The 27,660-nt window shown below is 41.8% G+C and overlaps 1 protein-coding gene across 2 annotated transcripts in view; it reads left to right on the top strand.

Moving 5' to 3' along the window:
* Positions 1-27,249, top strand: part of INTS2 (integrator complex subunit 2) — a 49,413-nt gene extending 22,164 nt beyond the window's left edge. For both annotated transcript variants that reach the window (XM_083173752.1, XM_083173751.1), the window contains exons 12-24: positions 1,153-1,221; positions 3,326-3,460; positions 4,032-4,314; positions 4,798-4,902; positions 5,498-5,662; positions 9,349-9,550; positions 10,408-10,533; positions 10,613-10,817; positions 10,917-11,102; positions 20,867-20,974; positions 21,447-21,552; positions 24,477-24,653; positions 25,787-27,249. In XM_083173752.1, the coding sequence (XP_083029878.1) occupies positions 1,153-1,221; positions 3,326-3,460; positions 4,032-4,314; positions 4,798-4,902; positions 5,498-5,662; positions 9,349-9,550; positions 10,408-10,533; positions 10,613-10,817; positions 10,917-11,102; positions 20,867-20,974; positions 21,447-21,552; positions 24,477-24,653; positions 25,787-25,953 (2,034 nt within the window). In that variant the 3' untranslated portion in view covers positions 25,954-27,249. The remainder of the gene's footprint in view (positions 1-1,152; positions 1,222-3,325; positions 3,461-4,031; positions 4,315-4,797; positions 4,903-5,497; positions 5,663-9,348; positions 9,551-10,407; positions 10,534-10,612; positions 10,818-10,916; positions 11,103-20,866; positions 20,975-21,446; positions 21,553-24,476; positions 24,654-25,786) is intronic.
* The last annotated feature ends 411 nt before the right edge of the window (positions 27,250-27,660 follow it).

Genomic DNA, 27,660 nt, shown 5'->3' with positions numbered 1-27,660 from the left:
AATCCATATAGTTATATTGATGTAAGCATAATTTTCTGTCTTTTTTTTGTACTTCTTCGTTCTCATATTTACAAAGCCTAATTGTTGTATTATGCAATGGGTGCTTTCGTATGCTGTTTATTTTTATGTAATTAGGGTTTATTGAAATTTTTTTCAAATGGGCTAACACCCGTGCACCGAAACTCTGTCCAGGGTGCACCTCAACTGTCCAAATTGTTAAGACTAAAGCAGGGTAAATTACTACCACAGTCAATATAATTTAACAACCTGTGCCTAATCACTGGTATCCTTTAAAACCTGGATTATTAGACTTCTATGAGGAACTGGTTGTGGAACCTTTTCTGTACACTGTTTGCATGGAAACAGACTAGACTACACGTAGGGGTTGGCAAAATGTTCCAAACTTTCATCTGGGTTTTTAAGTGAAATATGAATAACCCGGACCACACAACACTGGTCTCAACTTCTCCACTTGATCTCTTTTATGCAAAGCTTGATACATCTCGCCAGTAGTGTACCATTACATTTTATAGGGGAGCATTATCCTATATCACTGAGGGGGGTTTTAATTAAAGTAGAATAAACTTTCAATTTTTCACAATGTTTATCCTGCATTTTATTTTTCCTTCCGGTAATTCAATTCAGCTGTCCATAAAAAAAAATAAGAATTTTCTACTGAAAAAAGGTTGTGTAAAACCTGTGTTTTTGTTTTATACAAGCTCATTTTTGCTTGACAATGGAGATTTTTTTTTTTATTTTTTTTTTTAGTAATTGCTTGTAGCTTCTCGTAACCATCCCTGTCACTAATCCCTAAACAACATTCATGAACTTGGCTCCCCCACGAGGACATGCACCTTATGTCCCTAATAATTACCAACCAATTGGCCTCAAACTAATTTTTTAATCACAGCCTGTAAAATTACAAAAGTTTATTATTTGGTACTTTTATCTTTGTGTAAGGATACATCTTCTCATTTTGTATGTTTGTGTGCGTGTGTCTTTATCTCTTTCTTCCAGCCACTAAATGTGCATTCTAAGGATGGCATTATATAGCATTATATAACAATATATGCCATTGCAGTAATTATGCCTTTACATCTTTACCTATATATTTTAATTTGCTGCATGTGTCCTGTTTGCTATTTCACACAGATTGTCATTAAGCCAGCCTCACTTGGGAGAATGAAGACCATTTTTACCCAGGAGATCTTTACAGAGCAGGTAAAATCATTTTAGAAGAGCTAATGATAACAATGACCATCTATACAAAGTATCTGAATTTTGATTACTTTGAAGAGAACATTGTTATTTTTAAAACAATGAGGTTATCATTTTCAAAGTAAAGTTTTCTGAAGTGTTTAATGGGTACTTGTTTCCAAGCAGGGCGCCCAGATTTCTTACGTATGCAAACGTAATGAAATCGCATCTCATGGTACGTTTTTACCATGCCATGAGATGTGATGGGTGCTTACAATGAGAAGTGATGTTTGCATAGTATGTGATGTGATGGGTGCTTACAATTGTAAGCACCTACACCTTTGTTTAGCGTCAACCCCAGTATCCACCCCACCCCGAAGCGTGGCGAGCGGCGGCGGAACGTGTCCTCCGACCTTTTTATACCCCCACTAGCCCGGTCATCATGGAGTTGATTTTAGATATTGTGGCGAGCGCACGCGGATTACTTTACATGTATTCCGCGTCCCCTCACGGGGCTCGCTGCGCTCGTCACACTATCTAAAATCAACTCCACGCCGACGTGGCTAGTGGGGGTATGTAAAGGTCGGAGGACACGTTTCGCCACCCTTCGCGGGGCTTGCTGCGCTTGCCACGCTTCGGGGTGGCAAGGATACTAGGGTTGACGCTAAACAATGGCACAGGTGCTTACAATCAACTCCACGCCGACGTGGATAGTGGGGGTATGAAAAGGTCGGAGGACACGTTCCGCCGCCCTTCGTGGGGCTCTCCACGCTTCGGGGTGGCATGGATACTGGGGTTGATGCTAAACCATGGCGTAGGTGCAGGTACTTACAATTGTAAGCACCCATCACATACCATGCACACATCCCATAGCATCACATATCGTTGTAAGCACCCATCACATCTCATGGCATGGGTGCTTGTACAATGAATTACTGCATCGCATTTGGTGCCATGCGATCCTATGCGATATTTCATTGTATAAGCACTCCTGTGCAGTTAACATGGACATCGCACAGCACTATAGACGGTACGCAGTAAAAGACAGGATTTAGGGGTTCTTCTGTCAGAAATTGGTATTACTCGGATTTAGTTTATTACTTTGGAGTTTAGAGGAAAAGTGGAAATAGGGGAACAATGAAGAAGGGCACAAAATCTGCTGTACAGACATATATACAGATACAAGTGTATGATTACACAAGGGAAGAATTCAACACACTGGTGGTATCCGTGATTTTTGCAGATATATATATATTTTTTTGTTCATGTCCCCAAAATGCCACCACTTATCGGAAATTCTTTTCAACCTGTCTGAGGCAGGTGAAACAAAATCCCTGATAAGCTGTGGTTTGCATTGGCTCCTCAGGACACTAGGAAAGCCTGGGGTGAATCTATTAGGTAATTACTGGGGCAGTAATTACCTGTGATTGTATACCACAAACGTCCTGCAAAACAACATTAGGGAAGGAGGAGAGTTTGATCCTAAGCAAAATCAAAGTGAGACGGCGCTTGCCACTCAAACCCTAAAAAGCCATTTATGTCTACATACTTTTTTGCTTTAAGGGAAAACAAAATTGCTTCATTGAAATAGACATTGATGTTGATTACAGACCAACCATTGATCTATCTACATATCTCCAAAAAGACACAAATTGCAGTGTAAAAACAAAGCAACCAATATTTGCCCATTTGAGAGAATTTGCAATCCTGTCTGAATCAGGCCCTCACTTTCCATATGTAATGGGCCATTCTAGGGTTGCCGTATAGTAGAGACCCCAAATCCTCTAGAAGTATGTATGGGAGCCACTTTGAGATGTAGAAGTGTTGACATTTACTTTACTGTTGCTTTATATTGATACTGATTCTAGAAATAGCTTGCTTATCAATATAAAGTTAAGTCAATTGCTGTAAAATCTGCATCCACAAATAATTACCTTCTGTTTCCTTTTGGTATATGGGATAAATAGTAGCAGGCTGTAACGCTCCAAAAAGCATATATGTGTCATTATTATGAATCGGTATATTCTGGATACTCTGTGCTTTTTGTTTTGTATATTATAAATGTGTGTTTTGTTTATGTACTTGTTCAATCATGTTCATATTCTAAAACCCTTATTTTCCTGGTAAGGTTGTAACAGCCCATGCAGTTCGTGTTCCAGTCACAAGCAACCTGAGTGCTAACATTACTGGTTTCTTACCCATTCATTGTATATATCAGCTGCTGAGAAGTCGCGCTTTCACCAAACACAAAGTGTCAATAAAGGTAGGTATGCAGTGATTGTGTAGAACCTCTTACAGTGTATTTTTACATTAGGCAGCTTACATAGACCTTGCCTCTGCATTCAGCTGAGAACATAAAGAGCTGGCCTTTCATTCCTAATGCTCTTATGTGGGGATTATTTTAAAGTGAGATAGTAATTGATTTTTTTAAAGTTATTTCTTTTTACTGTGTGTAATATATTGTGCTATGTTGCTGTTTTTTTTTTATTATTGTGTCTGTGGGCTGCATGTTCTTGTGCATTGCTCTAGTAGTGTTAAGTGTCAGGTTATGTTGTTGGATACATGGAGGTAAGGTTTAAGTGTGCAAAAAGGATGTCTTATTTAGTTGGGCTGCTGTTTTAGGTATCAATTCATTGTATTCTCTTTTTCATATGATCCGGGAAACATTGCTAGACTCTGGGTTAGAAGGATGGGCACTTGGATCAGGCATGAGATAGTTAACTTTAGGAAAACAGGAAATCTTGTTAATATAAAGATTTATGAATGTCCATTTTCTAGTAGTTATGCATAACATGGAAATGTGACACTTTTTTATTTTATTTTTTTGTTGCTAGGATTGGATCTATACTCAGCTTTGTGAAACGACCACTCCTCTGCATCAGCAACTTCTTCCGCTTATTGATGTTTACATCAACTCCATTATCACCCCTGCATCCAAGTCCAGCCCAGAAGCCACCAACAAGCCAATCACAGAGCAGGAAATTCTGAATGTTTTCCAAGGTCAAACAGGGGAGACTTCACGTTCTAACCTTCGCCACAAAATAACCACTCAACTGCTGCTGCTCTACTACCTTCTGTCTTATGAAGAAGCTCTTCTGGCCAATTCTAAGACACTAGGTTGGTAGTTTTATTCTTAAATAGTTTTATTCTTAATTGTTTGCACTTTAGCTACAGACGTGCCCTCCTATATCTTGCCTCAATATGCAACAAAGCTGCCTGGTGTTAGTAAGCTCACAGTTCCCGTGCAACTCTGTTAGTATCGGGTGTCCTTTTTTTTTTTTTTTCTGAATTGTCTTATTATTTGCATTGTGATGTGAATAGGAAGCACAAGCAGACTCTACTGATTAAAAGGATATTTAACATGCCTATAGGGGAGCGAGGGGCTTCCCATCTGCTCAAAGAGCACATATATATATATATTTCTAGTTACACCACTGATTTTTACTGAATATAATTGTTGGATAAAATGGTTTGCCATGGATATGTATAACAGAAATATATAATAGTTATCGGTCTGAAATAAAGAAAAAATAAGCAAAATTTAAGTCATGTTGAATTATTTTCACATTAATTTTTTTTATATTTGTGTTGTAATTACAGCAGCTATGCAGAAGAAACCGAAATCTTACTCTTCATCATTAATGGACCAGATTCCAATAAAATATCTTATTAGACAGGCGCAGGACTTACAGCAGGAACTGGGCGGTAAGGAAGGAATTTCTTGGATATTATGGTATTAAATGTGAATTTATAAAACAAAGTGGTTTTCAAGTAAATCTGGTGAATATGATTGTGTGGGTTTCTTCCAATGGGAAACCTTTTTACTTAATTTGCAGGGCAGATTTTCTAGTTACACCACTGATTTCTACTGAATATAATTGTTGGATAAAATGTTTTGGCATGGATATGTATAACAGCAAATTAATGTGCTGTAAGCCGTGCATAGATAATGTCACAAACAGACTGAATTGTACATCTATATTGACAATAACATACGAGTCTGCATAGGGGCATTTTACAGTGCTGTGCTTTCATTTTGTTGTCTGGGTCCTCTGATACATGGGCCTAGAAATCCCTTCCTTCCCTGTGTGTTTCATTATCACCTGAGTATCCTGCCCTGCCATTACAGAAAATGTTCCAAGTGTCCATGAATATCACAGCGAGAACTGCTAGGATTACTAGTACCCCAGGGTGAGCGCTTACTGTTTTAGGATACAAGGAACACTTTACAGTTAGATAGCATTTCTCTTTATCTGGTCTCTTTCTGCTGTGACTTATATTATGTTTACCTCTTCTTTAGGCTTACACTCTGCCCTGTTGCGCCTACTTGCAACAAACTACCCTCACCTGTGCATAGTGGATGACTGGATATGTGAAGAAGAAATTACTGGGACAGATGCTCTCCTAAGAAGGATGCTGCTGACCAACTCTGCCAGAAGTCATTCTCCCAAGCAGCTGCAGGAAGGTGAGCATGGGGAAATTGTCTGGGTGTGTTGCCCCAGATATGGAGGCACTGCCATCTATCTCTATAATAGTATTAAGTGAGTAATGGGATTACTCTGATAATCCCCTACTCTATTGTTCTATGTATTGTATTGCAGCTGAGAACAATAGGATATCCATGGCTTAACGAAGATAGATGAGATGGGTTCCTACTGTACTCCCTCGGCATGGAGTTAATTTTATTTAGTGTGGCGAGCACAGCGAGGGGACGTGGATAATTTCACATGTATTCCACATGGCTCGCATCACTGGCATGCGATGCGATTTTAAAATTGTACAGTGCGGCTCTTAGGACCCGAAAATCTGGTCCCATCGCATACCACTAATTAAGGCATGCGATGGTATGCAATGGGCGCTGTGCTAGGAAACCAAGTTCCCATTTTTGTAGGCTTCATTGGGCATATAGAGCAATACAGGGTAAACTAAACATAACAGGAACTGAAGAAATAAACCAAGCACAGCTAACAACTAGCAGCACAATTTTTAGGACACAATACAGCCGAGATATAGGGAAGCAGAGGAGCAGCCTGCATGCTACCAGGGGTAAGTAGTCAGCGGTAGAAATGAATGAACACAAGTGAGAAGCGATGCGGGTATAGATGGTAGGTGAGTAAAGAGATGTAATTCAAATGTGAGAACAGGAGTGCGGGCAAGTAGGCCTGAAGGCAAAAAGTGAGCACGTCGGGGATGGCCAGGGGGACAGGTAGAGAGAGTGGCCTCGTTACTAGGTTATGATTGAGGGTATGCTTGCTGGGTGGGTTTTTAGTGAATGTTTGAAGCATTGCAAGGTCAGGGAGAGTCTAATAAAGCAAGGGAGCTCATTTCAGTGAAGGAGGCAGCGCAGGCAATATCTTGGATACGTACATGGGAAACAGTGATCAGGGTAGAAGAGAGGAGATGGCCATTGGCTGACCGGAGAGGGCAGGAGGGAGTGTGTAGAGAACCGAGGTTGGAGATGGAGTTAGAAATGGCCTTATATGTGAGGGTGAGGAGTTTGAAGAGGATTATATAAGGGAATTGGAGCCAGTGTAGATTTTCTTGACGGGGCATGGCAGAAGTGGGGCTTTGGGAAAGGAAGATAAGTCTAGTTGTGGAGTTAGGGGACAAACTGGAGGGGATCCATCTGACAGCATGGGAGGCCAGTGAGGAGATTGTTGCAGTAGTCAAGCTGTGGGATGATCAGTGAGTGAATAATAGGTTTAATTGCACTCTTGAGAGAAAAGGCCTGATGCAAGCAATGTTGCATAGCTGGAACTGATAGGATTGAGCCAGGGATTGGAGTTGGGGGACAAAGGAACGGTGGGAGTCAAGTGACACCTAAGCAGTGGAGTTGGGCAATTGAGGAGATAATTTGTGGTGCACTTAGGGTAGTGATAGCTAACCTGGACACTCCAGCTGTTGTTGAACTACACATCCCAGCATCCGTTTTGGCATGGCCAAATAGCAAAACTGTAGCAGGGCATGCTGGGATGTGTAGTTCAACAACAGCTGGAGTGTCAAGGTTAGCCATCACTGACTTGGGGGGTTATTCTGGTTCACTTGCAAAGGCAAATTCAGTCTCTAATGGACAAAACCATGTGCACTGCAGATGGGGCTGATGTAACCTGTGCAGAGAGAGTTAGATTTGGGTGCTACATTGTTTCTGTGCTGGGTAAATACTGGCTGCTTTATTTTTACACTGCAATATAGATACCAGTTTGAACCTCATCCAAATCTAATGCTGGCCACACCTCAGACAAACTTTCCTCCAACCATCCAACTAGTTGGTTTAACTGAAAATCTGGTACTGTGTGGGGGCAATATCTTGGATATGTACATGGGAAACAGTGATCAGGGTAGAAGAGAGGAGATGGCCATTGGCTGACCGGAGAGGGCAGGAGGGAGTGTGTAGAGAACCGAGGTTGGAGATGGAGTTAGAAATGGCCTTATATGTGAGGGTGAGGAGTTTGAAGAGGATTATATAAGGGAATTGGAGCCAGTGTAGATTTTCTTGACGGGGCATGGCAGAAGTGGGGCTTTGGGAAAGGAAGATAAGTAGTTGTGGAGTTAGGGGACAAACTGGAGGGGATCCAATAAGCAATTTGCAAACAAACTCAGATGAATGTACAAAAACTTTCAGTGACATTGTTTAAATCAAATAGGTCCAACTACAGTACATTGTCTGAGTGACAGTTGTCCATTTTCAGATTTGGGAAACAAATTACTTAATTACAAATTTACATTTTCTCCTATACAGTACCAGGTTTTTATTCCATCCAACCAACTAGTTGGATGGTTGGCGGAAAGTTGGTCTGATGTGTGGCCAGCATTACTCTCTGCACATGTTGCATCAGTCCCACCTGCAGTGCATATGGTTTTGTCCATTAGAGAAAATGTGCCTTTGCGAGTGAACCAGAATAATCCCCTTAGTGCTCTTCATTCACATTACACCACATAGTGCCTCTGATTAACATTACAAAACGCAGTAGTGCCCCCTATTCATGTTACAACAGGAATGCCCCTTCTACAAAATGCCTGCAGTAGTTCCCTCTATATTTAATGCACACAGCACAGTACTTACCTGAACCCCTGCTACGATATCTCTTCACTCCTGGCTCAATGGGAAAGACATCACAACATCCATCCTACATGCACTGTGGGAGCTGGAAGACCTATGTCATGATTGACCTGTAGCCTTCTGATGCAGTGAAAGAGCCACTAGGTGTCCGCTGGTAACAAAATTGCAATGGGTGCAATCACTGTTGGTTTGCAGCACAGCAGCGCCCTGTGCAGTATGTTGCTCTATGTGGCAGAGTACCTGATGTAATGGTTGGGCTGACACACTGTATCGCTCGCCGAATCGCTGCTTAGCCGGTCACTGGTCATTCAAAATAATATAGCCTCTCATGAGCCTCTTCACCAGGCTCCCCCCCCCCCCCCCTCTACAGCTCCTACCAATCCTGCCCCTCCATCCACTGGCCAGAACCCGCAGAATGGTGATGGTGGTGGGAACGGACAGACATTGATCTTCATGGTGCAGTGGGCTGCTTGCTTGAACCACCAAGCCCCACAGTAAGCACACCCCTTGCACCCTCTGTTGCAATGCCATTGTCTCAAACTGTTTTTTCATAAAAACAAGATGCTTTCTAGAAGCAAAATCGAATCGAACAGTGTTAACTGCCTTTGATCTAGATTTGATCCCGGGGCGCGGCACTGAGATTACTTTGATTTGTAAAACTGATGGTAGAGTAATTCTGCTCTATTCAGCCCCTCCCCTCCCTCCCCCTGCGCGCTGTCCTCCCTCCTGTTCGATTCCAGCAACCTGCCGGGTCCCCGGCGGCTGTCGATTATCAAAACGGTAGGACCGGCCTCCGGGATCGAACCGTATGTATGCTCCAATAAAGTTGTAAACATGTTAAATAATAATAATTAAATATATACATGTAATCTCTCTCCCCACCCCCACCCCCCCTTTTTGTGATCTAATTTAATATGTTCTGTTGTATAGGTATTACTTAAACAGAACAAGTTTGTACAGAAAGTTTTATACCTGAATAAATGTACAAGTTTCTCTGTGTAAAGTAAGCTGATGAATATAATTTTTTACAGTCCTTGCTTGCTTTGAATATTATAAGTGTCTTACTATAAAAATATTTTTTTTTTCTTAAGCATTTTTACTACTACAAAGCAACCATACGCAAGTGATGCAGATTCTAGAGCACCTGACGTTACTTAGTGCGAGTGACCTTATCCCCTATGCAGAAGTTCTCACTGCCAATATGAGCGAGCTTCTGAATGTTGGTGTTCCGCGCAGGATACTACAGACTATCAACAGGCTATGGATGACCCTGAACACTGTTATGCCAAGAAGGTGACATGTACTTCCTTTATAATCTGCTGTCCTTGGAAAAGTGATGTATTTTCAAGATAGATTCCAGTTAAGAAAATGGGTGTAAAATATACATTAAAGTCCAAGAGTGGAGATGTTGCTGGTAGCAACCAATCAGATTCTAGCAAGAAATGTTTCTTTATACATATAGCCTCAATACGCCACACAGTGGGAAATGCTTGGTGTGAGTCACCTGACCGTACCTGTGCTACTCTGCTGATGCTGAGCATTTTTTTTTCTCGTGTCGAAAATGCTCTGATTCAAAGATTTTGGGGGGTTTTCAATATCGGGTTATGACTAGCACTCCTCCCCACCGCCATCAAGTACTTTTTAAGCAGGGATCTAGCAGCGACTGCACATTACCGAATTGGGCTTAATCTTAATTAGGTCCTATTCTACTCATTGACAGTTTTCTTGCGGTGAGTGTTTGGATGCAGGGCCCCCGGACCTTGTCTGGCTGGATTACTTCAGGGCATTGTTATGTAACGTACAGATTCATTTTGTATGTGTTTTATCTATATATTCTTTCACAAATTTCTTTACTTTTTGGAACACTTTAACACTAGTTTTTTCCTCCAAAAAGGCTGCAGGGTCTTGCAGGACCAGGTGCAACTGCAGTACATCTTTATGATCTTCTAGAAGGTGCTAGATAAATAGAATCTGTCCTCTCTACTTCTATAAAATGAAATTTTAGAAATATACCCCTAAGGCCAAAGATTTACACATGACCATGTAATCCAGTTAACTGTATTCATTTGTGCAGTTTTATCTTTGTCTTTGTTGAAATAACAAGCTTCTGTTTTGATATCTGATCCAATTTTTTTTTGCGTGTTTTACAGATTGTGGGTGATGACAGTGAATGCATTACAGCCGTCACTTAAATTGGCACGGCAGCATAAATATACACAGAATGATCTCATGATTGACCCCTTGATTGTTCTCCGATGTGATGCACGAGTGCTGAGGTTAGTCTGTGTTTTGGAGACCTGGACATATTGGTTTGTATAGTTTAGTCATTTGTGTTATTCGTTTTCCTGCTTCCAGGTGCCCGCCACTAATGGATATCACCTTGCACATGCTGAATGGTTACCTTCTAGCTTCTAAGGCTTACCTAAACTCTTATCTCAAGGAGACTGCTGACCAGGATATTAAACCTTCTCCTAGTAACGCAATGGCATCTCTAGCAGGACAGGCAGAAACAATGGAGGTTACTAGAGAAGAGCTAAAAAACGCACTGCTCTCAGCCCAGGTAACTTGTCAAGGCATGTCCTAGTTTATTTAGTCTAATTTGCTGCACGTTGACCATGGAGGAAACCATACAATTTGGTTGGATTTGTCTTCTAATTAGGATAGCGCCGCAGTGCAGATCTTGCTGGAGATTTGTCTTCCTTCAGAGGAGGAGAAAAGTCCGGAGCACCTGGAAGGAGAGGAGAACCTACTCTGCAACCTGCGGGAGGTGCAGTGTCTAATCTGTTGTCTGCTCCATCAGATGTTTATAGCGGACCCAAACATTGCTAAGCTTGTGCATTTTCAGGTACTTCTAGTTTATCTACAGTCTTTTCTTATTCTCTGAGCTTTTCATAGAATTTGACAGCAGATAAGTACCAAATGACCCATCCTGTTTGCCCTTCAGCGTTGGAGTATTAGGGCTGGTTTAGTGGTTTGGTTAAGTTTATTTCAATGGCAGTATGTGGTACCACAAATGCACAGCAATGACTTGACATTGGAAATATTTTGTCTTTGTTGCAGGGTATTACTCATAATGATTATTCTTTGCTAAGTTAACCCTTTTTTAACTTTTTTAAACATAATTGAAATCTACTGAATAACAGTTAAAAAACGGTTGTTAATGGTTTTTACTCTTACGGTGTCCCACTATTTCTGCACCGTGTTATGTGATCATTTACTTTTGTTCAGTTCCTGTATATGTCTAACCTGGAGTGCATGACATTTATGCATAACAAGGACATCACATTAGGCAGCAGAACCTTAGACTGTATTTCCTCTGCCAACTTGCACTTAAGCTGGTCACATGCTAGATAATTTTGTCTGATCAATTGTCTAGTGTGTACCCGCTATGTCTCTGATAGTCCTCCCAAGTGTCGTCAATGACCTCCTACTCTGGCCTTACATGCAGGGCTGAATGCAAAATGGCCGCCGCTGCTGGCTTTGGCAAGTGTGTACGCACTTTGTCGATGCGGAGTCCCGTTGCTGGGCACACACATCATCTAGTGTTTATCCAGCTTAAGACCCAGTCTTACAATGTCTAACCGTAGTTAGTTTGTAAGTTAGAAATGGAGACAAAAGTAGAAAGCGCTCAGGTTTTAGGCAAGGACATAAGCCAGTTCAACTTTTTTGTAAAAAAACATATAATATTTATGAACACAGAAAAATAAATAAACAGTACATCAATATACATATATCAATAATACTCAAAGGTACCGGCCAATACCACCAGAAAAAAAATAAAAAATAATGGTAATAAAATCAGTAACAATCGACGGTACTTGTGTAGTTTCACGGCGCTGTGCTACTTCCGGTTTGTACGCTCTGCAAACTAACTGGTACTCTTTACCTAGCACGGCGCCCATCGCGGGCATTGAATGCACTAAAAAATCGGGTGCGACGCGATGCCCGCGATTTCCCATAGGGACCAATGTTAAATTTCTCAATTGACCCGATTTTTCTGTTCAATGCCTCAATTGACACGATTTTTCCATAGGAATCAATGTTAAATGGCCCACAAAGGCCAAATAGCCACCCTGAAGTGTGAAATGGCCCCCACAATTGTTAACGCCACCCCACGATCAACGTGAACCCGAAGCGTGGCGAGCACAGCGAGCCCGCGAGGGGCGGCGGTACGCGTCCTACGACCTTTTCATACCCCCACTATCCACGTCGGTGTGGAGTTGAGAATAGAATAGTGTGGCGAGCGCAGCGAGCCACCGAGCCCGAAGCGTGGCGAGCGGACGCGGATACCTGTGAAGCCCGCAAAGGGACGCGTTTACCTGTGAAGGTATCCGCGTGCCCACGCGGGGCTCGCCACGCTTCGGGCTCGGTGGCTCGCTGCGCTCGCCACACTATTCTATTCTCAACTCCACGCCGACGTGGATAGTGGGGGTATGAAAAGGTCGTAGGACGCGTACCGCCGCCCCTCGCGGGCTCGCTGCGCTCACCACGCTTCGGGTTGACGTTGATCGTGGGGTGACGTTAACAATTGTGGGGGCCATTTCACACTTCAGGGTGCCTATTTGGCCTCTGTGGGCCATTTAACATTGTTTCCTATGGAAAAATCGTGTCAATTGAGGCATTGAACAGTAAAATCGGGTCAATTGAGAAATTTAACATTGTTCCCTATGGGAAATCGCGGGCATCGCGTCGGTCGCGTCGCACCCGATTTTTAGTGCATTCAATGGCCGCAATGCCCGCGATTTTTTTACCTACGATGCCCACGATCAAAATCGTGGGCGCCGTGCTAGGTAAAGAGTACCAACTAACTTAACTCCATGCCAACATGGATAGTTCATACCCCCACTATCCATGTTGGCATGGAGTTGATTTTAGATAGCGTAGCGAGCCACCGAGCCCGCAGCGTGGGCGAGCAAAGCGTGCCCCGCAAGGGGGCTCAGACGCACGGCGCCATGAAACTACACAAGTACCCAATCGACTTTTTAGGGGTGTATCCAAACTGGATAGGTAGTAAAAAGAAGAAATCAGATTAAAAATTGTTAGTACATCCGGATTGTTCCAGGGTTAATACCAGCTGTAGGAATTGTGTCCGGATAGGTTATTAGTAATATAAGTACAGCCAATTTGTTAGTCAGCATTAGTAAGCAGAGTCCAACAATATAGGTGTTTTTTAGTTTGTTTGGATATGATCAATATTAGACTAACTCATAATTACCAATTCCTTAATGGCTTGTTTAGTAGTATGTAGGTGTAAGGGAAGGGGGTGCACCCACAGAATAGTCCCCAAAACCTGTTATCCGGATTGCTGCAGCGTCAGTCAAACTGCACTTGAAAGTACTATTTGGGAATCCAAACGGCGGCCGGCCGGCCGGCCATTCCTTCGGGCAGAGCAAAGGTTTGCAGATCGACGCGTTTCCCCGGCTTCTTCAAGGATCAAGTGTAACTAGGTTACACTTGATCCCGATCAAGTGTAACTAGGTTACACTTGATCCCGACACAATTCCTACAGCTGGTATTAACCCTGGAACAATCCGGATGTACTAACAATTTTTAATCAGATTTTCTTCTTTTTACTACCTATCCAGTTTGGATACACCCCTAAAAAGTCGATTGTTACTGATTTATTACCATTATTCTTTTCTTTTTTTTCTTTTTTTTGTATTGGCCGGTACCTTTGAGCATTATTGATCTATGTATATTGATGTACTGTTTATTTATTTTTCTGTGTTCATAAATATTATATTTTTTTACAAAAAAGTTGAACTGGCTTATGTCCTTGCCTAAAACCTGAGCGCTTTCTACTTTTGTCTCCATTTCTGTTTTACCTATAGGGTGTGGTAACCCCTAATAGTTAGCAGCTGGGTCCAATTAGGCAAATTAACTAAGATAATTAAATAATATATTGATCTAATTATCCTTGTTATTAGCGCTTCTATACTTTTTTCTTTTGTTCCTTGTTATAGTTTGTAAGTTATCTGCTCCAATTTCAATTGGACAAAAGATATTGTACATTGGACAAAGTGGGTCTGTCACAAAGAAAAGGGGTTAATTTATTTCTTAACCCCTTCCCGACATTTGACGTACATTTACGTCATGGCCGGGATGTACTTCCCGACACATGGCATAAATGTACGTCATGACTTTAAACTGTCACTGCGTCTCGAGACGCAGTGACAGAGGGACGATGTCTGCTGTCCCTGACAGCAGACATGTCCCTGCATGCCCAGGGGGGGCTGCGATTCCGCCCCCCCGTCGGCGATCGCTGTGATTGGCTGTTCAGTGTGAACAGCCATTCACAGCGTTTTCCTGTGTTACCAGCGAATCAGACGCTCGGTAACACAGGTGTCAATCACCGCCGGGCGTCAGGGGGCATGAGGGGGTCATCGGTGACGATGACACCTCACCCCACCCTCACCCCACCTGCCCCCAAGGCTGTGATTGGTCCGTGGGACCCACGGACCAATCACAGCCAAGGCGCGACATTTAAACTAACGGTGACTGCGCTGCAGACGCCATTCCGGTCTGGAATAGCGTGCAGAGCGGTCACCGTGCCTATCTGCCGTGATACTGACCTGATCCTTGCTAATACTTACCTGATCCTTGCAAATACCTTACCTGATCACCTGATCACTGCTTGTAGCGTGCTGGACGCTTCCTGGATCTGACTTCTTGGGACTTCCTGCTGCTGCTGCAGTGTGATAGAGAGAGAGATAGAGAGAGATAGAGAGATAGTGACAGAGAGAGCTATATTTTGTGTCTGCTACCCCCCCTTTTTGGGGGTGCAGGGGTTTTTTATATATAAATAACTGTCAGTGCTGCTGCTGCAGTGTCATAGAGTGATAGATAGTGAGAGATAGAGAGATAGAGAGATTTGTGTCTGCTACCCCCCTTTTTGGGGCTGCAGGTTTTTTTTTTATATATATATAACTGTCAGTGCTGCTGCTGCAGTGTCATAGAGTGATAGATAGTGATAGATAGTGATAGATAGTGATAGATAGTGATAGATAGTGATAGATAGTGATAGATAGTGATAGATAGTGATAGATAGTGATAGATAGTGATAGATAGTGATAGATAGTGATAGATAGTGATAGATAGAGAGAGATAGAGACAGAGAGTGATAGAGAGTGTATATTTTGTGTCTGCTACCCCCCCTTTTTGGGGGTGCAGGTTTTTTTTTATACATATAACTGTCAGTGCTGCTGCTGCAGTGTCCTAGAGTGATAGATAGTGATAGATAGTGATAGATAGTGATAGATAGTGATAGATAGTGATAGATAGTGATAGATAGTGATAGATAGTGATAGATAGTGATAGATAGTGATAGATAGTGATAGATAGTGATAGATAGAGAGAGATAGAGAGAGATAGAGAGAGATAGTGACAGAGAGTGATAGAGAGTGTATATTTTGTGTCTGCTACCCCCCATTTTGTGCTGATCAGTATATCTGTGCTGATCAGCAACTTTTTGGGGGCGCAGGTTTTTTTTTTTTTATATATATATACCTGTCAGTTGCTGCCAGTTGCACTGTCAGTTGCACCAAAGGTTGTGCACCTGCTGCCCCTCACTGGTAATCAGTGTTGCATCACTGATCACCTTTTTTTTTTTTTTGAGGCTGCTGTGGGGTCTTTTTTTAATTTTTTTTTTACACACACTGTGATTTTGTGGGTGTCCTGTGGCCACTGTGCGCTGATCAGTGACGTACATCACTGATCAGCTTTTTCGGCACAGGGTTGATCTATTTTTTTTTTTTTTTTTATCAAATTCCTGTTGCCTTTGAGCGCTGTTCAGTGACTAACGTTACTGACCAACATCTGTGCTCAATTTTTGGCGCAGGAGTTTTTTTTTTTTTTTTTTTTTTTAACCCCTTCAATTTTTTTTTTTTAACCCCTTCATTTTTTTTTTTTGTATAAAGTATTTTTTTTTTCTGCACTACATACACACTACACACTACATACCCCCCGGGTTGAAATAAAGTTTGTACCCCCCCCTACACTATACACGTGTTGAAACATTTCACTACCAGTAACACAAAAATAAAAATGGCATCCCAAATGTCATCCCAGTCATCCAGAAGAATGTATTCAGTGGAGGAGGCATATGCCATGCTTGCCTCTGATTCTGACACAGCCAGTGATGCAAGCGGGGAATTTGAAGGCTTCGTCTTAAGCTCCTCTTCCTCCTCTAGTGATGAGGGACCCCCTCAAAGACGCCCCCGTAGAGCAGCTGAGACCCCCCCCCCCCAATAATTTATCTCGTATGGACCCCACCACCAGACAATTTTGAGCCCCAGGTTCCTGAGTTTTTGGCCATGCCAGGAATCCAATTTGATTCCACAGGTCTCAGAGAAATTGACTTTTTCAAATTAATTTTCTCTGATTCTATAAATTTAATGGTGGACCAAACTAATTTATATGCCCAGCAGTTTATTGCTCAAAACCCCACGTCATCATTTGCTAGGTGGACCCCTGTAGATGCAGTAGAGATGATGACGTTTTGGGGTCTGGTGTTTCATATGGGCATAGTAAAAAAGCCAGAAATTAGGCAATATTGGAGTACAGATGTTCTGTACAGCACCCCATTTTACCGTATGGCCATGCCCCGGGCTCGATTTGAGATGATCCTTAAATTTTTGCATTACAACGATAATGCACAGTGCCCTCCCAGAGATGATCCCACCTTTGACCGGCTATTCAAAGTCAGGCCGGTCATTGATCATTTCAGTGCCAAATTTGCAGAGATGTACATCCCTGAAAAATTTATTTGTATTGACGAGTCCCTTATACATTTTAAAGGAAGGGTTAAATTCCGCCAGTACCTTCCCAGTAAGAGGGCAAGGTATGGCATAAAAATGTATAAGCTGTGTGAAAGCACCTCAGGGTACACCCACAGGTTTAGGGTATATGAAGGGAAGGATTCAAGAATTGAACCGCCAGAATGCCCCCCCTCCCTCGTAGGTGTTAGTGGAAAAATTGTCTGGGATTTAGTGCACCCCTTCCTGGATAAAGGTTATCACCTCTATGTGGATAACTTTTACACTAGCATCCCCCTGTTTAAGGCCCTTGGTTCAAGAGGTACAGCAGCTTGAGGTACTGTGCGCAAGAACCAAAGAGGCCTCCCAAAAACGCACATTACCCAAGTAATGAGAAGGGGTGAAAGCAGGGGAATATGCACCGAAAATATGTTGTTGGTCAAATATAAGGACAAGAGGGATGTCCTTATACTGACAACAATTCACGGAGACAGTACCACCTCCGTCCCTGTACGAGGTACCAGTACCCACACCTCCAAACCTAATTGTATCCTGGATTACAATAAGTACATGGGCGGAGTGGATCTTTCAGATCAGGTACTGAAGCCGTACAGTGCCCTGCGGAAAACAAAAATCTGGTACAAGAAGCTGTCCGTGTATATCATCCAGATGGCACTGTATAACGCTTACGTGCTATTCCGTTCTACCGGCCAGAGGGGGACATTTATGCACTTTCAAGAGGAAGTCATAAAGGGCCTAATATTTGGGAACCAGCAGGCAGAGGGCCCCAGTACTTCTAGTACTGGCCCCCGTATTGTACCAGGGCAGCATTTTCCTGATGAAATCCCCTCCACTGGAAAAAAGGGCAGGACACAAAAAAGGTGCAAAGTTTGCTATAAAAAGGGAATAAGAAAGCAAACTATTTTCCAGTGTGACACTTGCCCCGACAAACCCGGCCTATGTATGAAGGAGTGTTTTAAAATATACCACACATCTATGGATTATTAGGTTCATAATTTCACCGTGCTTCGGGGGTCTTGCTAATGCCACATAGCACCCACCATTCATTCCACCAGAATCTGAGCTGCAAAATCCAAAAATCACTCCTTCCCTTCTGAGTCCTGCCATGCACCCAAATGGTATTTTTTGGTCACATATGTGGCATTGCCGTACTCGGGAGAAATTGGGGCACAGATTTTGGGGTGCTTTTTCTCCTTCATACCTTCTGAAAATGAAAAATTTTGAGCCAGAACTGCATTTTTGTGTAAAAAAATGTAATTTTTCATTTTCACTGCCCAGTTGTATCAAAATTGGTGAAACCCCTGGGGGTTTGAAATGTACACTATACCCCTAGATGAATTCCCTGAGGGGTGTAGTTTGCAAAATGGGGTCACTTGTGGGGGGGTTCCACTGTATTGGTGCTTTGGGGGTCTTGCTAATGCGACATAGCACCCACCAACATTCCACCACCAAAAATCACTCCTTCCCTTCTGAGTCCTGCCATGCACCCAACTGGTATTTTTTGGTCACATATGAGGCATTGCCATACTCGGGAGAAATTGGGGCACAGATTTTGGGGTGCTTTTTCTCCTTCATACCTTCTGAAAATGAAAAATTTTGAGCCAGAACTGCATTTTTGTGTAAAAAAATGTAATTTTTCATTTTCACTGCCCAGTTGTATCAAAATTGGTGAAACCCCTGGGGGTTTGAAATGTACACTATACCCCTAGATGAATTCCCTGAGGGGTGTAGTTTGCAAAATGGGGTCACTTGTGGGGGGGTTCCACTGTATTGGTGCTTGGGGGGTCTTGCTAATGCAACATAGCACCCACCAACATTTCACCAGAATCTGAGCTGCAAAATCCAAAAATCACTCCTTCCTTTCTGAGTCCTGCCATGCACCCAAATGGTATTTTTTGGTCACATGTGAGGCATTGCCGTACTCGGGAGAAATTGGGGCACAGATTTTGGGGTGCTTTGTCTCCTTCATTCCTTGTGAAAATGAAAAATTTTGAGCCAGAACTGCATTTTTGTGTAAAAAATGTAATTTTGCATTTGCACAGCCCAGTTGTATCAAATTTGGTGAAACCCCTGGGGGTTTGAAATGTACACTATACCCCTAGATGAATTCCCTGAGGGGTGTAGCTTGCAAAATGGGGTCACTTGTGGGGGGGTTCCACTGTATTGGTGCTTGGGGGGTCTTGCTAATGCAACATAGCACCCACCAAAATTCCACCAGAATCTGAGCTGCAAAATCCAAAAATCACTCCTTCCCTTCTGAGTCCTGCCATGCACCCAAATGGTATTTTTTGGTCACATGTGAGGCATTGCCGTACTCGGGAGAAATTGGGGCACAGATTTTGGGGTGCTTTTTCTCCTTCATACCTTCTGAAAATGAAAAATTTTGAGCCAGAACTGCATTTTTGTGTAAAAAAAATGTAATTTTTCATTTTCACTGCCCAGTTGTATCAAAATTGGTGAAACCCCTGGGGGTTTGAAATGTACACTATACCCCTAGATGAATTCCCTGAGGGGTGTAGTTTGCAAAATGGGGTCACTTGTGGGGGGGTTCCACTGTATTGGTGCTTTGGGGGTCTTGCTAATGCGACATAGCACCCACCAACATTCCACCACCAAAAATCACTCCTTCCCTTCTGAGTCCTGCCATGCACCCAACTGGTATTTTTTGGTCACATGTGAGGCATTGCCGTACTCGGGAGAAATTGGGGCACAGATTTTGGGGTGCTTGGTCTCCTTCATTCCTTGTGAAAATGACAAATTTGGAGCCAGAACTGCATTTTTGTGTAAAAAAAATAATTTTTCATTTTCACTGCCCAGTTGTACCACAATTGGTGAAACCCCTGGGGGTTTGAAATGTACACTATACCCCTAGATGAATTCCCTGAGGGGTGTAGTTTGCAAAATGGGGTCACTTGTGGGGGGGTTCCTAACTTTTAGCATCTTATGGTGCCTAGAAACCTACATGGTGCCTAAAAAATAATCTCATAAAAAGGAGGCTCCAAAATCAAGTAGGTGCTCCTTCTATTATGAAGCCTGTGGTTTGGTCAACGTGCACACTAGGGCCACATATAGGATATTTGTGAAAACAAAAGAATTGGGGGAATCAATTTTTAGTCACATTTCTCTAGTAAAATGTACTGTGTTAAAATTGCAAATCTGCAAAAAAAAATGAAATTTTGAAATTTCACCTACACTTTGTTTTAATTCCTGTGAAACACCTAAAGGGTTAACAAACTTCCAAAATGCTGTTTTGAATACTGTGAGGGGTGCAGTTTTTGAAATGGTATCATTTATGGGGGTGTCTCACATACAAGTCCCTCAAAGTCACATCAGAACTGAACTGGTCCCTAAAAAAATCAGTGTTTGAAATTTTCTTGAAAATTTGAGAATTTGCTATTCATATTGTAAGCCTCCTAGTGTCCAAAAAAATTAAAAGGAAGTTGAAATAATGATGGAAACATAAAGTAGACATATGGTCTATGTTAGTTATTAACTATTTTGAGTGGTATGATTATTTGTCTCACAAGCAGAAAATTTAACATTTTGCAAATTGCTAAATTTTCCATTTTTTTCCGACATTTTGGTATTTTTCACAAAAAAACACAGACTGTATCGACCCAAATTTACCACTAATTTGAAGTACAATGTGTCACGAAAAAACAATCTCAAAATCACTGGGATAAGTAAAAGCAAAAAAAGTTATCCCCACTTAAGTGATACATGTCCGATTTGAAAAAAAGGGCTCTGTCAGGAACGCAAAAACTGGCTCTGTCAGGAAGGGGTTAATGAATAAATCTTTAAAGTAATTTCTGTGTTTCTTGCTTTTTCCCCTCAGGGCTATCCGGGCCAACTACTGCCTCTGACTGTTGCAGGAATCCCATCAATGCATATCTGTCTGGATTTTATTCCTGAGCTCATAGCTCAGCCTGAACTGGAGAAGCAGGTCACTTTTTATGTTAAAAAAAAAAAAAAAAATCCATTTTTTTTGCATGTTTTGGGACATATTTAGCACTTTCCTACAGCAGGAAAGAGATACAAATGTTCCCATTTTTAAAGAAATACAGATAGCATGCGCATAATACAGACAGAAACTGATTTAGACCTGGTGGGGCCCTAGGAGAGATACAGCTGAAACAGTCAAAAATGTTGTCCTTTTTCCTCCTTATGGTAGTGCCCCTTACACCATATGCACTGTAATGCCCCATACACAATATGCACCCTTTGTAATGGCCCTTACACAATGGGGGTGATTCTGGTTGACTGGCAAAGCTGTGAAATTTGCAACCAATCAGAATCTACTTATTTATTTAGCATCATCTAGCAACATCCAATGTGAAGTAGGTTCATATCTTCATAAATTAACACCATTATGATGTTGGGGAGCGTGACAGACAATATTTATTTTCTGTTCACAGATATTTGCAATCCAACTTCTTTCCCATTTGTGCATTCAATATGCGTTGCCCAAGTCTCTCAGCATGGCACGTCTGGCCATAAATGTAATGGGGACCCTGCTCACAGGCAAGTATTTATATATGCAATACATAGATCAAGCGTTTGTAAGATATACAGTATGTACTAGTGCAATGGTTTGCAATCTTTTGAATTACGGCACCCTAGAGCATCAAAATGTTTTTAAGGCACCCCTAGGCCAAATGCTTCTTATTGAGAAATTTAGAAAAAAAATATTAAATGAAGTGCATTGTGTTTAAATGTCACAGTTATGTGGTGAGGGACAGGATTTGCTCCTGTTTGTCCACATATGTTATGATTTGCAGCCACCAGCACCGGTTTTCCTGGTACATTGACCTTTAATAATATGAATTGATCCTGGTCCACCAACCCAAGGCACCCCAGGGAGCCTAGGCACACAGTTTGGGAACCACTGTACTAGTGTATTAAAATGTGCATGCCATAAAAACAAATAAAAGTAAAGACCCAAAAAATAGTGTTAGTAAAATGATTTTATAAAGGATTTACATCTCTGGTATTGAATGTTTATAACTCCTTTTGCAACACAGTGTGGTTCTTGCCGTAGTTGAGGACTTCCTTAGGAGCTGGTGGCACTGAAATGGATGCCGGGGCTGCTGATGTATAAATGCTGCAGGTTGTTCTTTCCAGGTGGATGCTGGTAACTAACTGCCCCTACTCTTACCTATAGCCCAGTTTTCTTCCTTGTAGCAGCAAGACGGCTTCTTCTCCCATCTTCCGTCTCCAGCGACTCACTTTCTCTGTGGCCGCAAGTTTGGGTCCGTACTTCCGGTCACTGAGAAAGCGAGTTGCTGAAGACTAAAGTAAAATGGACTCCAGGTAAGAGTAGGGACAGTTATTGCATTCACCTGGAAAGAACTACCTGCAGCATTTATACATCAGCGGCCATTGTCGACGTAGGGTATGTGGACCATTCTAAGGTGTTAACCTAGTCACTGTCGACCATTAGTAGTCGACCTAGTGACTGCCGACCTAGACATTGTCTATCATCTATACCTGTAACCTCTTGAGGCACCATCTCCATATATAATGATCACTGACTTTTTAATGTGATCTATATAATTTTGTCTGTACATTTAAAAGTGAAACTAAGTTGGCAGTAACAAATTACACTTAAGGGGTGTTCAAACGGTGTGATTTATACTGAACAGGCTAGATTTATACTGCATGGAGTATAAATCTAGTCATCACCAGTGTTCTTTCACCAGAGAACACTGGCCATGCCAGATTGCTCCACACAATCGCTGGTGCATCGTATGTGTGCTGAGCGTTCTTTGCTGACTAATACCATACCTCCCAACGTGACCCTCTCCAGGACTTCCCTGTTACTCTGATTGACATCACCTGTGTTCAAACACCTTTCTTATCAATTAGCCCAGGGGTAGCCAACTCCAGTCCTCGAGAGCTACCAACAGTTAACATTTTACAGGTCTCCTCACAGAATCACAAGTGAAGTAATTAGCTCCACCTGTGGATCATTTATAATGTGTCAGTGAGTAATTAGTACACCTGTGCCCCAGCTAGGTAATCTAAAAAATGTGAACTGTTGGTAGCTCACGAAGACTGGAGTTGGCTACCCCTGAATTAACCTGTTCATCACAGATGAGGGCAATCCTACATTAAGAGGAATGTCCAGGAGCAGAGCATTGTGTCCCTCCTGGAGAGGGTCATGTTGGGAGGTATGTAAGAACTAATAAAATCAACTCCAACCAAGGTAGTCCCATTCACTGCAATACAAAGCCACCGCAGGGAGATGCGTTCATCTCCCAGCGCCGCGCCAGCCCCGCCTCCCGCTGACATCACCCGCCCGACTATTTGCCCGGTTGGGCTTCTAATCAGAAATCCTTTGCAAGCCGCGACGCGCCTGGGTTCAAAATCTCTGGTGTGACCCAGCTTGCTAGTAGTAGAAAAGGGCTTTTGCATTTAGCCCACACATGTTAAACCACTTTTAGACTGCAATGTAATATTAATGTTGAACACACCCCGCTCAAATCTACATCTCGCTGCACATGTTAAATCTGCCCCATCTGCAGTGCAACATGGTTTTGCTCCTTTGCATGCTTTTTTGCTTTTCTAACAAAACTGAACAGGCCCCAATACAGAGTGGACTATTGTAATACTTAGCACCTATGAGTGTTACACAAGAGAATTGGATCTGCATAAGATGTGATGAAGTGTGTCAATAAAATATGATCACAGCTAGTCCACTAGATCAGCAGTTCTCAAACTGTGGTTCCTGGCCCCTAAATGGGCCGCGACCATGTCACCATGGGGTGAAGGTGTATGTAGTTAACGGTCAGGCTAATGACTTCTCTGATCTCTCAGTCTGAGAATTCAACTGATTTTTCACATTACTTCAGACCCCTCGCATCATTGTTGTACTTCACAATGCTGCCATGCATGTGCAGTCTGCTAACCACACATGTGGTGACCATTTTGCGGTCACTTTCTAGGGTCCTTTTTAACTATTTTTTTTATTGTCTGGTGGGAGAAAAATAGTTTGAGAAGCCATTGGGAGACATGGTTTTGAGTTTTAAAATCCAAAGTATTTTGTTTGTCAAAACTTGCTTCAATGATCCTTATTGACTCTTTTTGATTAATATAAACTTTAGGCCAGGGCTGGGCAACACCGGCCCTCCAGATGTTGATGAACTACACATCCCAGCATGCCTTGCATCACATTCAGCATGGCCACATAGCAAAACTAATGCAAAGCATCCTGGGATATGTAGTTCATTAACATCTGGAGGGCCAGTGTTGCCCAGCCCTGCTTTAGACCTTTGGTAATTATTTAATAGACATAATGAAAGTGTTTGGAAAGGCTGTGTGTACTACCTGCTGCTTTTACCATGTACTTAAGTATTGTGTCTGTAGAGAAGGAAAGGAGTGTGGCTAAAAACATTTGACCATGTTAATAATTTATAGTTTCATTTTGTTCTTCCTTTGTTTTGCAGTACTAACTCAAGCCAAGCGTTACATATTTTTTATGCCAACATTACTTTGTTTGGTCCCATTCTGTCAGGCCTTTCCTCCATTATATGAAGACATCATGTCATTACTTGTACAGATTGGGCAGGTCTGTGCATCAAATGTGGCCACTCAGACCAGAGATGTTGACCCAATTATTACTCGTAAGTAGGATTTGTTCCACCTTCTAGAACATGTAAAATATATTTAATAGAAAATGTATCTTTCTAGAGAATGGTTAACAATATACAGTAGGTTATTTGGACACTAGTTGCTTTAATCTGTTTGTATTCCTTGCTTTCTTTTGTCCATTTGTAAACCTGATGTACAGAGGCAGGTAGAAAAAAAGATGCACATTAATGTGCTTGCTCTCTGTCTTTTCCTTTTATCTTCAGATGCACAAACAATAGAAAGGATCACAAGCCAGGGCATAGCTAGAAGGTGTGCCTAAATAAAAAGGAGAATTTTGCTGTAGCTGTGTTATATATAATCGCAGTGGGTTAATGTGTTTGCTGATAGATGGCGTGCCATTTTCCCTCCAGTCGCGCATGTGTAGTGAACGGCTTTGCCTCAAGTTTTCATTCCCGGAAAGTTGTTTTGCCCTGTCAGATGCATTACGGATTCCTCCAGATCAGTGCAAAGAGCTGTTATCCAATTTCTTTGTGCAAAAGGCGAGCATGCTTCAGAAATTTGGGATGAAGGTGGTGTACGGAAAGCAGTGTCTTGCACATATTGCGGTGGTGTCAGCATTATGAGGCGGGACGCAAAAGCATCAAGAACTTGGCACGCCCGGACAGGCGCACGTTGTCGCCAAACATGCCATTTGCTGTGGAGGATCTGTGATCACTGCTCTCCGTACACAGCGTTTATCCTGCAATAAATGCGCTGATCTGGGGAACCCATCATGCATTCAACAGCGCAAAACAACTTTCCAGAAATGAAGAAACTGAGGCGAAGCCGCTCACTACACATGCGCAACTGGGGAAAACGCCACGCCATCTATCTGGAAACACATTAACCCGCTGGGATTACATACAATTCTGCTACATCAAGTCTTCTTTTCATTTCATCAGGGTGCCGCTGCTATGGGCCCTGTGCTGCAAAAACATACATGTGGGTTAATTGTTGTTTTTTTGCATATTGCCAACATCTGCTAGGCAGCTTAATTTTTTAGACTGCAGTGTAGACTGAGGTTTGGACATGTTCCAGTTTTGCACATTTTGAATCTGCACCTCCTGCAGGTACCAAGGCCCATTGTCACCAAATTTTTGAGTATTTCTTTCTTTACTTTCGACAGGTCTGCAGCAACTGAAAGAGAAGGAACTTTCCAGCACATTCACCCTTTCCCCACTTCCAATTTCTGCTACAAAGGACTCAGAGAGTTTGGATCCCGATGTACAACTGTGTCAGCGAGTTGAAAGCACCATCATTGAGATAATTAACATGAGTGTCTCCGGAGTGTAAAGAATTTGATAGTTATTTAGTTCTACGCAATGTTTATACAAATCGTACTTTTACAGAGAAGACAGAGATGGAAAGAGAGAATGGACTTGGTTACTGTATTCTTGGTAACCTATAAAAACTGAAGTTTAATAGCTCCAAGTAACATGTCAGATGCCCCGCCTAAAATGCTGTACAAAAGCCTACACTTAAAAATATAAATGCTTCAATTTTATCTAGATTCTAATAAATGTAAATAGTAAGCAGTGAAGCATAAAATGTATTCAAATATGAGTGCAGACCACAATGCATACAATAATGTGTTCACTAAGACGAATGAATACAATACTTCAAAGTACACGTTTAGGGGCAATTAAGTTCAGTATCTGTGAATTCGCCTATTGAATCGGTGCAACACATCCACACTCCTCGGTGGCGGGGATGTCACTCAGAAGTGTCCCGCGAGCACTTTCAGGCAAATCTGGCATTCGGTCAGCTGAGCAAATGGGGAAAATCAGGCTGCTGCTGGAGTTGAAACACCAAAGCAATGGCTGTATCTGCCTGTACAATTAACAGGCATTACAACACATGCACTATAGTGCATTGTTACACATGCACTATAGTGCATTGTTTGATAAGATCAATTGCAATAAGATGTCTCAGGATCTATATAAAAACCAGTTTGTTTTATTTGTTTATTTTAGGGCCTGCTGCCCAGTAAAACATGCTACAAATGAAAGGAACTTTTTCAGCTTGTGAGTGCAGCTGCCATTTGCCAGTAGTGTTTAGAGTGGTTTCTCTGTGCTCCCTTGTAATTGGGTTGAGAACCAGTGTTAGTCACCTACTTGAAGAAAACCAAGATACTAGCATCTAGAGTTATATGTGTCAAGGTATAAAAGGAACCAGAAGGAGCATATAGCATAAATAAAAAGAACAATGAAGATCTCTCCAATACACCTATAATACCTGTACTACGATTACCATTTGGACAGCTTTTGTGCTCTTTATCAGAACTGAGGGTCTGTGGTCACCAGCACCATGAAAATGGAAAGGACAGTGTTCACGCGTTTGACAACTTTTCCAAATTGTAAAAATAATTATTTTTGTCTATAATGTCTTGTATTATGTTTTTTTTTAAACTGTGCTGAATATGGCAAATAAGTAAAATATTTAAAAACAAATTCTAAGAAAACTTAGTAATGTCTGTGATTAATTTGACCTCAAGCCAAGACAACTCCTATTTTTACAGTACGCTGTGACTGTCTCGCATCCAAGTTGTTCCTTTTTATTTGTTATAAAGTATACGTTTTTATATTGAAACTATTGCTTTGTATTTGTTTTTATTATGATCTATTTTCTAATTAACAAACTTTTTATCATGAATGAAACAAATGTTGGGGACTTCGGTTTCTCATAGTATATTTTATTTACAAATCGAGACAAACTTTTTCCAGGGCACACTTTTACTAATTGATAGTGTATATAATCACAGAGTAGTTATATTGTTAGTTTTACTTCAAATGTAACTGTTATTATATAATACCTCTAAAAAGAAGTGCTTTGATTCAGTAGCGAGGTACATAAATTACTTAATAAAATCGTATGATATAGAGCAGTGGTTCCCAATCAGGGGGTACAAGTACCAGTTGTGGGTACTTGAAAAATAATATTGGTAATGGTGGAAAAAGTCTCCCGATGGCAGAAGAAGTTTCTCATTGACATGGAAACGAA

The sequence above is a fragment of the Crinia signifera genome, chromosome 2 (assembly GCF_055691185.1).
Source record: "Crinia signifera chromosome 2, ASM5569118v1, whole genome shotgun sequence".
NCBI lineage: Eukaryota > Metazoa > Chordata > Amphibia > Anura > Myobatrachidae > Crinia > Crinia signifera.
This window is presented reverse-complemented; position numbering and strand designations above follow the sequence as displayed.